We start from the raw sequence: 11,590 nt of genomic DNA on the forward strand, positions 1-11,590 counted from the left end.
ATTTCTTCAGGAGTGGGCCCTCCACTCCAAACGACCTGAGTCTCCGCAGCAGGTACAGCCTGCTCTGCCCTTTCCTGTAGAGGGCGTCTGAGTTATGAGTCCAGTCCAGTCTATTGTTCAGATGAACACCAAGGTACCTGTAGCTGTCCACAGCCTCAATGTCCATACCTTGGATGTTCAGTGGTTGCAGTGGAGAATGCTTGTGCCTGCGGAAGTCTACCACCAGTTCCTTGGTTTTACTGGCGTTGATCTGGAGGTAGTTCAGCTGGCACCAGTCCACAAAGTCTTGGGTCAGACCTCTGTACTCCTTGTCGTCCCCATCAGTGATGAGGCCGACTATTGCAGAGTCATCAGAGAACTTCTGCAGGAAGCACTGGGTGGAATTGTGGGAGAAGTCTGCAGTGTAGATGGTGAAGAGGAACGGAGCCAGAACCGTTCCCTGTGGGGCCCCCGTACTGCAGACGACCCTGTCCGACACACAGCCCTGAGTCCTCACATACTGTGGTCGGTCGGTGAGGTAGTCCAGGATCCAGGTAGTGAGGTGATGGTCCACTCCAGAGTTCACCAGCTTGTCCTTTAGAACCGAAGACGGTAAGTAGTAACCAAGTGCACTTCATTGGTCATCAGCAGGTGGGAACACTTTTGTAAAGGCAGACGTTTTGGCCATTTGCTGTTCTGGAGCATGTTTGTGTTAACACAATGCCACAGTCTTCCCAGGAGTGGCCATCCAAGCAAATTCACTCCAAGATCAAACAATTTAATGCTCAGAGAAACAGCAAAAAGCTCAAGAGCCACTCAAACTCTATAGGTCAGCGGTCTCCAACCTTTTTTGCGCCACGGACCGGTTTATGCCCGACAATATTTTCACGGACCGGCCTTTAAGGTGTCGCGGATAAATACGACAAAATAAAACTAGTACCGGTACCGAAAAAAAGAAGATTTATTCATAACACACGTGAAAAGACCCAGGGAAACCGAGTAAACGATAAAAACGATAACAAAATAACGCTAAAAACTGATTAAAAACCCTGAAAACTATACATTTCACACCTGAGCCTCAACTCTCGCGGCCCGGTACCAAACGACTCACGGACCGGTACCGGTCCGAGGCCCGGGGGTTGGGTACCGCTGCTCTAGAGGCCTCTGTTAGCATGGTAAATGTTAAAGTTCATGATGCCACAATTAGTGAAAGGCTGAACAAGTACGATTTGTTTGGAAGGGTTGCCAGAAGAAAGTGTTTGCTCTCTAAACAGAACAATGGAGCACAGCTTGTGTTTGCAGAGTTGCATCTAACCACAAGACTTTTGGAAAAATGTCCTCGCAACAGACACGACCAAAAGGGAGATGTCCAGCCATAATGCACAGCACATATGGTAAAAAATAAATAACATATCATACCAACTGTCAGCATGGTGGTGGAGGGGTGATGGCTTGGGCTTGCTTTGCAGCCACAGGACCTGGGCACCTTGCAGTCATTATAATATTGAAGAGTTCATGCCAGACCATTCAATGATTCATTCAATGATTCATTCAATGATGCGAAAGACAAAAGCAAGAATGAATCAAGTTGTTGCAATGGCCAGTCAAAGTCCAGACATCAACCTGACTGAAATGCTGCGGCGTGACCTTCAGCGAGCTGCGCATAAACAAATGCTTGCAATCTTCAATGAACTGTGAGCGATAAAAATTATTTCCTGTACGAGTTTATCAAGTTATTGCTGATAAAGGTGGGTCTACAAGCTACTGAGTCACTGGAAAAAACATTTTTCACAGCAAGCTATGGTCACTTACACATTCATCACGGGATATTTTTTCATTTAAAAAAGCAAGGGAAGGTAAAGATTATGATTAATAATGATTATGTTGTTGAAAAGATGGATTATCATAGACTTGCCTATTAGGAAATTGGTGTAGGATGTTGGGTCAGATTTATCTCATAATCTGCAACATTTCACTCGCACATTAACAGTGGAGGGCCGAAATAATTTATACTGCAGGTTATTTTAATATTACACCATTTAGAAGCAAGCAGACCTCTCATCCCTCTTTTTTTTTTAATAAATCTGCTTCAGCCTATTTTTTCACATCTTTCTTCTTTACTTTCATTTTGAAGTTCCTGGAACAAGAACATCCCATGGCCATTAAAAACATTTATTTTATATGTTGCAACAACAGATGGCCAACTCATTTAATCTTTGCTGCACTCATTTAATGTTCCCACAGAACAAGCCTGTAAATCATTTATAGTCCCAAAATCAAAACCAAGACCACAGCATTACATTAGATTTTGTAGATATAATATCTGGCAGTGGAGTTTTTGCTTCAGAGAAATTCAGTTTTGTTTCTGTCCTCTTTGAAAAATATCTGACATCATCTTGTGGCATAAATATGTACAAGAGAACAAGTTTTGGTCTTCATACTGGGAGTTTGAGCTAAGCTTCCCTTATCACTTAATCCCAAGGACTAACGATAAGAGTCAGTATTTAGTGCCTCGTTCTCTGCTCAGCTACAAAGTATTTTCCTTTTCTGGTCATTTTTCCTCCACACAGCTTGTGTGACGCAAATGTAGGAGGGATGGCGTAAACTGTTATCTTTTTTTTCTTGATTCATGCACAACTAGTACATGTAGATAATACAAATCTAGTTGATACTCGTAGTACTCATACATACTGATGGTCCCACACTCATTCTGTTCCCACAAACACATATCTATGCACAGCATACCTCACTGATGCACTGGTGTTGATAGGGTACCAGGTGGTGCTGAAATAAGTGCTACTTGACTACATTTTTCTGCTGAATTATGGCAATGATTGCATTGTCTCAGGCTCGCCACTGTTTCTCACAGTACTGCCTGTTTAATAATTTTCAACCAGTCTTCCAGGCAGTGGACTGTGGGTCAGTTAAAACGGGAAAAATGAAAAAGAAATCTTTAAAGGACTGCAAATAACTCATAGAACCACCTCCAGCAGCAATAGCTTGAAGTAATCACTTTCTGTATGACTTTATTGTACAGAAAGTGATTTTTCAGATAACTGTGGAAGAATTTTGAACAAAATTATCTTCTTTATATCGATAATGTAGTTCATTGAGGTTTGGATCATTGCGACACCTTGATTTTTCTTTCAGCCATTCTGTTATAACATTGTCCTGTTGCATGACCCCACCTGATATCGTGGTTGACTCAATAACTGCAAAGTGCTCAGGTCCTTTGGCTCCAAAACTAGCCCAAATCATGAGGATTTGGTACTGATATGCTATTTGCTTTTCACCAGAGTGCCTCTGAGTCCAAACAACTTGATCAAATTATTTCTGTAACAGTACATGAGCCTTCCACACCATATTTGGCCTAGCTAGAGTCTGCTTCTCGTGCACAGTAATAAAACAGTGTATAGTCATCTTGTTCCACCAGATAAAGTAATACCCAGACAAAAATCATCACAGAAAAAGCTGTTTTGCATGTTAATTTGGGAATCAGAAACCTGCGGTCAGCTTCTCTTTGGGGGGAAAAAAAGTAATTGTGGTACCAGTTGTGAAAAGCTGGCTGTGAGTAGTTTTCTTTATAAGGATGGTGAAATTATAGCAGTATGTTCCTGATGTGTTTGAAATCAAACCAAACTACGACAAGCTGGACCGTCAGTTATAATTAGCAAAGCATATTTTGCTGCACTGCTGTTGGCTTTGTTTTCATCGTCTGCACAACAGCTACCATCCAGAATGGGACATCATCATCATCATCATCATCATCTGTTTTTGGAAGACAACACCAACTGCAAAGCTTATTGTATAGTTTTCACACAGACACAGTGTCTTTCCTGGGGGTTAAAGTGCTCCCACATGCATTTATTGTGATAAACAGGAAAATACAAAACAAAAACATCTGTACATTCATAAAGGCAAATTAACAACCTAACAACGACAGTAATTTAGAATAAAATAAGTAGTGGGGGTTAGAAAACTGCTACAGAGAAAAGACATCTTCATCCTGAAGCCAGCATCCAAAGCCCTTGGGGCTTCTCGGCAGGAGGAGCAGAGTGTATGTAGATATGAGTGTTTTTCTGTTCTTGGCTCTGGAGCAGCAGGAGTATATGAGGGTGGATGAGCACAAAACCAGGCACAAACAAAAGCTTAAAACGACAGGCTGCTATAGGGGATCCTGAAAAATGAAGGAAAACCAAATTAAATAAAGGATTAAGTTGATTAAAACAGACTTAATGTAACAATTAGAGAACCAATTTGGAAAGGCTTAGAAAGTCCAAATGTTGTCATGAATGTTTAAAAAAACAAAAACAAAGACACCACAGAAAATTGACGTTTTGAGCCAAATTCCTCTAACCAACCTGATTTGTTATCATCTTTATTGTTTTGAGGTCTTCTCCAATACCCAATCAATGACCTGCAACAGAAAAATGTGATTACAAATGTGTGACTTGAAAAACTAAACCAGAGAGACGCTAATGTTTGTAGCATTACCTGCTTAACATTGCTGCTTGCTGCCTTCCTCATCTCATCATGCAGACCCCGAGATGTCTTCAGATCCTGGGAACAAGCATCAACAAAGCTCAGTATCAGATCATTTCCAGCTGGTGGATTAAAAGCTGTATTTTTCTGAGTTCATAATACCATTAATTTTGATAGGATCTCCAACACCACTGGCTGAAATGTAGCCTCAAACCATGACAGAGCTTTCTCTGTGCTGTAAACACTCACTTTTGGATCTCTCTCCTGACCTCCTCTGTACATATTTGTAGATGAATTGACCCAAAATGTCTAGTTTGGATTCTTCACTCCGTTGCCACTGATTTTCAGTCCTGTTCTTGTGTGATTTGGAATACCTCAGCCTTTTCTCCCTTTGTTATGAATGGCTTTCTCGACAGGCAGCCTTCCACTGAGACCATTTCTGATGAGGCTTCAGTGAACAGTAGATGGATCAACTGAAGGGCCAGATGCATCTGTTAGGTCTTTTCTGGATTTGTTTCTTGTTTCTTAATGAGATGTCTTGGAGAACCTGTTTTAGGTCTCTTCTTTTGTACTCCACTTGCTAAGTTTCCTCAGGTTTTTTAAAGGACAGTAAGACATGTTGAGATATGCCATATTTTCAGCCAATTGCTCTTTAGGAATCAGCTTGTTAGTGCAAAAATAATATTTTATGCCTGTCAAACTGTGCTCTCTTTGGCATTTTGCTCTTTTTTTAGATTCAAGTAAAGAAATGGGAACACATTACGTGTTTGTGACAGGCTGCTAGTAACAAAGTATTTAAAAATACAATTTAAAATTGATTCTTTGTCAAGTTTTCTGTTATATGTAGACAACACTTGTTCATCCATCAAGTCAGGGGATTTTCTTTGACGCTTGAATGATTCATAGGTCAGTGTGAAGTGGCTTAACAAACAAAAAACATTCCTCTGAAAATCATCAGAAAGCACTGGACTGAAAGTGAGTGAAAAAGCAGCCAAATGGCGAAAGAAAACCTTTGAAAGCCTGGAGAATTATTGCTTTAAGAAAAACTGGCAGCTCGAGACTTTTACACAGCACTGTAAACTTAGGTTCCCTGTAGTGTCTTAGAAAAAGGCAGAAAATCTTGAAATTAACATCGATTTATAGCTATTTAAGTAAAGGATCTGAGTACACTGTGAAACAAAACCAGATGATTAAGAAACACAAGGAAGCACAAAGAAATTAAAAAGTGAGTAGTGGGAAAAAAGGCTTTTTTTAAAGGTTCCAGTTGCTGGCATAGTAAGAAGGATACAGAAGGATACAAAACAAAACACAAGTCCTGGAATCATAGAGTAATACAAATAATGAAAGTGTCAAACAAAAGCACAACACTGACTCTGAGAGGGCAGTAAAAAGACAAACCTTGAGATAAAATTTCGAGATATCAAACAGTCTTTTGCTGCAAGCCTCAAAGCAATCATGCTCAGCAGTGATCCCATGGTGTTTGAGTGTTTTAGCTACTACCTCCTGCAACATCTGAGGACACAGACAGACAAGATAGACACACTTTTGTATTAGTACAAGCAAAAACATTAAATCTAGTTCTGTTTATTCCCTAACCACCTAACGCAAGCCTGGTTCAGAGAAACTAAATTTAGCACAGCTCCCTTTTTAGAAAACCGAGGGATGTCAAAATGTCTCGACTTTGGGGGACGTCCTTACATGAAAACGCACGATTTTACATTCGCAGCATGGAGGAGCAAACATACAAATATTTCACCGCTAATTGCGACAGGATGAAGAAAAAAAAAATGAAACAAACAGATCCTGCCTTTAATCTTGTCACAACAACTGTTCTGAGTAAACACCATAAATTATTGTGAGAAATCATTGGTACCATTCAGTCTCACGAGAGGAGTAGAAAGACAGCTTTTAATCTCTGTCCTGAATAAACTGCTATCATTATTTTTCAATAGGACCAACTGTTCTTTCCTATGCTTGGGTTTGGATGATAAGTGTGTTTGCATAGTAATCAGAATTAGAACAAGTCAAGGTCAGATTGCTTGCTGTAGGTGGAACAAACTAAACTGGGAAGAGGTAGGTGTGCGTGTTCAATTGTATATGTGCATGTGTCCATTAATGTGTTATGGTGTCTGCATGCTGCACATAGAAGTAAAAGATGAGAGAGAAAAATGTGTCTGTGTGTGTGTGTGAAAATGTAGGCAGCAGGTGATACGATAACAGTATTGTTGTTAAAGTGGTTCTGCCGCAACATTGTGATGCAGCCCACACATTCACAATGATTGCATGGAAAATATTACACATTTATCTCGGCTAGAGCTGCTGCACAGTTCTCCTCTGTAGTAGAAAAACTCTCCCAGTTTGTCGTGTGTTTATCTATCACCATCTGTGTAGGCCAGGTGGCAATTAGGTGAATTGCATATTTACTTAAGATTTTTGTACAAGTAAAAAAAAATGGGTTTATTGCTAAATGAGTCGATATTACAGGAAAATTGCGGCTTATTAAGGTAAGCTCTGCTCATTAAAACTTGGCAGCAGACTTGAAATGCACAAACAAGTCTATGGTTACATTTTCTGTCTGGGTTACATCATTTTTTTGTCATCATTATTAGCACAAATGCTTTAAGAAATATTCTGTTTAAAAAAATGTAAAAGTAAATATATATTTTATTGTTTTATAAGAATAAAAATAAGATGCACAAATCCTCTCACCCTGTTATGTTTCTGGGAGCGTGACTCTTTGGCAAGTTTGTCCTCGCTGTGTCCTTGATGCGTCTTCTGCTGTTGACATTTAGGTCTGTCAACACAAGCGAGAGTCGCCAAGCCTGAAAAGAAGTGCAAATAAGAGAAATTATTAAACAATAAGGCACTAAAGTCAACACAGTAAAAGTCATATAGTGAAAATAAAATAGAGGAAATAAGTCAATAACAAAGAACAACAGGTATAGGAACCTGTTGAACCAATATAGTTAACTTAAACTATATGTTAAAAAATTTATTTAATTAACTGCAAAGAAAATTTGACTTGTGAAAAAAAATTACAATTAATAAGCGATTTTGTGAACCTAAAGAAAATAAAAATATACAGGAAATATCCTTAGTTTTGGTATCTCTTAGTTTACTAAAACTTTTATTACAGCTTACCTGATGAGGCATTGATGGATGTGTTTATTAAAACCTTGGACGTCTACAACACTGAGTCAACTGCTTTTAAGAACCTCTGTGTTTTTATTGTATCACCTGTACTGATGTTCCTATATTTGGTCTCTGACGTATGCCCTTCGCATACTAATAAAACATAATAACTTAAATAATAATTACAAAAACTAAAATTAACACAAACTATCAAAAACTACACTAAAACTTAACATTTTCGAACAATAAAATCAAATGAAATAAAAACAAAACCAATTAGAAAATACAAAACTATAAAGTGAATGAAAGAAACAAGTATGCACATAGATAATAAAGATGAAGTGCTACCATACAGCACAGTAAATAAACTGATTCTATTAATTCTATTAATTTGCTAGAGCCCTACCACATTAACCCACCTTTACAGCTATGTATAATTCCCACAATAACATTATCCAACAGTAACCAAAGCACAGGTTAGAAAAAAGTTTAAACAGCCATGTAAGTTTGCTGGGCCAATAAGTCTTAGATAACATTAGATCTAAAAAGTTAAGATCTTTTACAGGTGTGGTCACTTTTAGCCGGATCTTCTTTCCATGAGCAAGAACAACACTGCTAATATTAACATAAATGGACTGGTACTTATATAACACAAAGTGTTTTCTTGTTAGTCTCCTTCATACAAGTGCTTTTTTCCTATGGCTAAGCATATTTAAACGCATATTCCATCAGGGGCAACTCAGGGTTCAGGATCTTGGCCAAGAACACTGGGAAAAGCACGCAGGTTGGAGAAGCCAGAGATCAAACCACCGACCTTCCGATTAGTAGGCGACACTGAATGTTAATTTAACCGACTCATCTGATCCTAACACAGTCCCAAGTGTTCCCTCCCATGCGAGAGTCACTTTTTTCGCTTTACCTGATGTCGGTCTTGTGGCTGAAGAGGAGGAACTGTTTACAGAGGAGGTGGACTGCGACCTGCTTGGTTGTCGTCGTAGAGACCTAATGGCAGGATGTGTCCCGCTGCTGCTGCTACTCTGAGAACAGAGGGAGTCACTGCTCTCGGACTTTGCCAGCCTGGATCAATCAGACAGATGGATAAAAACTCTTTAAAGCTCCTCGCCATCCATCCTTAATTTTATAATATCACCACGTAGCTGCAAACCAGGAGGGACATATATCATCATACCTCTTGTGAGGATAGCCTCCAACAATGTCTGCTTCCCAGGACCTGCGCTTGAGTCGTGCTACATCATTGTTCTGCAGAGTCTCGCCATCAGGCACGCTTCCTGGTTCTGACATCACAGCTGGTGAGGGAGCGGGGCTGAGGGCAAAGGGGAGGGCGCACGGTTCCTTGGAGCAGGTGGTTTGGGTCTCATACCGAATCAGACGAGATTGGAGCCGTACAAAGGCCTGGTCTCGATCTAAAGACCGCTGGTTATCCAGACAGAACCTACACGAAGAAAAAAATTATTTATAAAAAGTAAATCTCATAAAAAGAAGCGTTCACAGTTTTAAAATAGCTGAACAGTCAATATACTTTAGAGAAACTTACTCTATGCCGTGATAATGGGAGGCTGAGGCTTTGCTGAAAGGCAGTTTGCTGACTCTCCTGGGAGAAAGGTCTTGTGACAACTGGAAGGCATTGTTACTGGAAAAAAAAGCAAAGAGCATGAATGCGAGTCATAGTCAGAAAGACAAAAAGAGAGATAAACTGTTATTTGTCTTGCTTCTCAATTTAATATCGTCTTCATTAAACCACATGAACAAGTCTGCCTCTCTACACACAGAGTTTGGTCTGACAGCCTTTATTAACACTAACTCCTTACTGCTCCAGTATTTTTTAACTCAGCTCAATAATCTTCCTCCAAGGGTTGTAAGCTCACTGTAGAAGGTTAATGATTATAATCAAATCCTAATTATGGCTTCGTTTAGTGTGTGTCATGTAGATCCATCCCAGGAATAAATACATATAACTGGAGCAGATGCCAGGCTACAGTGCGTGTATGTGTTTCAGCTGTAAATCTGAAAATCTGCCAAAGAAACAAAAACTATAGTGTGTTCATATTTATGAATTTAACAGCTTAGTGCAGTGAAACTGGTGAGGTGCTATTTGAAATCTGAAAAATGATCCCACCCTCTGTTAATGGCCAGCGGCTGTAGCTCCCCCGCAGGCAGACCATCAGACGTGAAGTGTTTCAGAAGTTCTTTGGCATCAAGTAAAGTAGAAGAGCCTCTCTGGCCATCTTTAGGACCCAGCAGACTGTCACTAGAGCCTGGACCTAACAGACCAAATCTAAGGCACAGTCAACAGAACATAATAAAATGAGAAGATCAGACATTTTAACAGTTCAGAGTGAGCCATATACGGAGATCCCATCCCTTATACCTTCTCTTCTGGCGTCTCTTCTGCAAGTTTTCCACATTGTGCAGGACACTTCTCTCAGGCCAGTCAGACGGCAGCTGAGAAATGATCTGAAAACCTAAAACGAACACAACAAGCCATCCTGTTTACATCAATTCAATTGAAAACATCCATCATTAGGGAGGCGTTTTAAGATTATTTTTAAGAGTGGTTTTATGGCACACAATAATGGACACAAAGGTACACGCTTCTCCTACTTTACCAGCAAGATTTGAATAGAGGTCAGCTGCTAGACTTGGAATCAGATGCTATAGAAGTGTTTGTCTCTGCTCAACCCAGAAGTGAGAGCACACAGTAGTAAGAAGCAGGCGTTATCCATCACTTTCAAATGTTGATGAATGAGCATTCACTGCTCTTAATAGAGAATAATGTTGGCGTTGCAGGAAAAAACAAATCAGTAACATTACACAGGCGTTTATACACTCACCAGCCACTTTATCAGGTATTAGGATGCTAGAATGGGGTTGGACTCCCTTTTGCTTTCAGAAATGCTTTAATTCTTCCTGGCATAGATTCAACAAGGTGCTGGAAACATTCCTCACAGACCAGACAGTTACTGCAAGTTTATCAGCTACACATACATGATGCAAATGTTTGTGTTGGAAAATCCGAGCATGTCAGCGATTCAGAAATACTCAGACCAGCCTATCGGACACCAACTAATACCGCTTTCAAAGTCACTTAAATCACCTTTCCCCCTCATTCTGATGCTCAGTTTAAACGTCATCAGTTTATCTTGACCTGTATGTTTTGCTTAGTGCATGACTGCAGTGAATTGCTGCCACTGATTAGATGTTTGCATTAACCTAATAAAGGGTATATTAGATGAACTAACTACATAACATAAGCGTTCTCCAAAATCATCAGCTTTTACAACATTAATAATTAAACCTACAGTGCCCTTTGTCACTAAATACACAATGGACTGGATATGATAAGTAAACTTTCATTTGATGCTAGTTAACACACTAAACTCTTGGCAGTCGGGTCTCGGAACAGATCAGTTCTGAGGATCCAAAATAAAAGCAGCTCAGCTTTTTTCTGTGCGGACAGGACTGCATGTTATATCAAGACGGACAGAAATGTGATACATGTGGATACAGCAGGTTCTCTGACGAGATACGGGTGTTTCATGCAAAGTGATAGCCTAAGTGTGTTGTATGTATAAACCTAAGCCTTCTGGTAGCACTTTGACAACCCACACAAAGTCATTCACTCCTTTAGGCGATGTAGACACACAAACAGAGCAGACGTATCTAATGGATTGAAGGAAAGGACATTCCTATCCCCAAAAAATAAGGATCACAAGCAAAACAGAGTGAATTGCACTTAAGACTGTCTACACCACCATATCATCTCTTGTGATTCTGAACCTTCCTGGTTCCACTTAACAAAATTCAAGATTATGTCTGTGCAATGCCCAGGACCACTAAAGCAGGGGTGGGGGAACTCCTCAAGGGCCGGTGTCCAGGTTTTAAATGTGTCCTTGATCCAACACAGCTGATTTAAATGGCTAAATTACATCGTTAGCGTGTCTTGAAGTTCTCCAGAGGCCTGGTAATGAGCTAATCA

At 39.9% G+C, this 11,590-nt stretch overlaps 1 protein-coding gene across 3 annotated transcripts in view; it reads right to left on the reverse strand.

Moving 5' to 3' along the window:
* Positions 1 to 4,357: 4,357 nt before the first annotated feature.
* Positions 4,358 to 11,590, reverse strand: part of mtbp (MDM2 binding protein) — a 39,285-nt gene continuing 32,052 nt past the window's right edge. For all 3 annotated transcript variants that reach the window (XM_085365246.1, XM_085365245.1, XM_085365244.1), the window contains 9 exons: positions 9,983 to 10,076; positions 9,731 to 9,889; positions 9,149 to 9,244; positions 8,783 to 9,046; positions 8,513 to 8,670; positions 7,171 to 7,283; positions 5,860 to 5,973; positions 4,474 to 4,539; positions 4,358 to 4,396 (listed from right to left, as the gene is read on the reverse strand). In XM_085365246.1, the coding sequence (XP_085221372.1) occupies positions 4,358 to 4,396; positions 4,474 to 4,539; positions 5,860 to 5,973; positions 7,171 to 7,283; positions 8,513 to 8,670; positions 8,783 to 9,046; positions 9,149 to 9,244; positions 9,731 to 9,889; positions 9,983 to 10,076 (1,103 nt within the window). The remainder of the gene's footprint in view (positions 4,397 to 4,473; positions 4,540 to 5,859; positions 5,974 to 7,170; positions 7,284 to 8,512; positions 8,671 to 8,782; positions 9,047 to 9,148; positions 9,245 to 9,730; positions 9,890 to 9,982; positions 10,077 to 11,590) is intronic.

This window comes from Diplotaxodon limnothrissa, linkage group LG11 (genome assembly GCF_057381915.1).
Source record: "Diplotaxodon limnothrissa isolate DT_005_m linkage group LG11, D_limnothrissa_male_GT1.1, whole genome shotgun sequence".
Classification (NCBI taxonomy): domain Eukaryota; kingdom Metazoa; phylum Chordata; class Actinopteri; order Cichliformes; family Cichlidae; genus Diplotaxodon; species Diplotaxodon limnothrissa.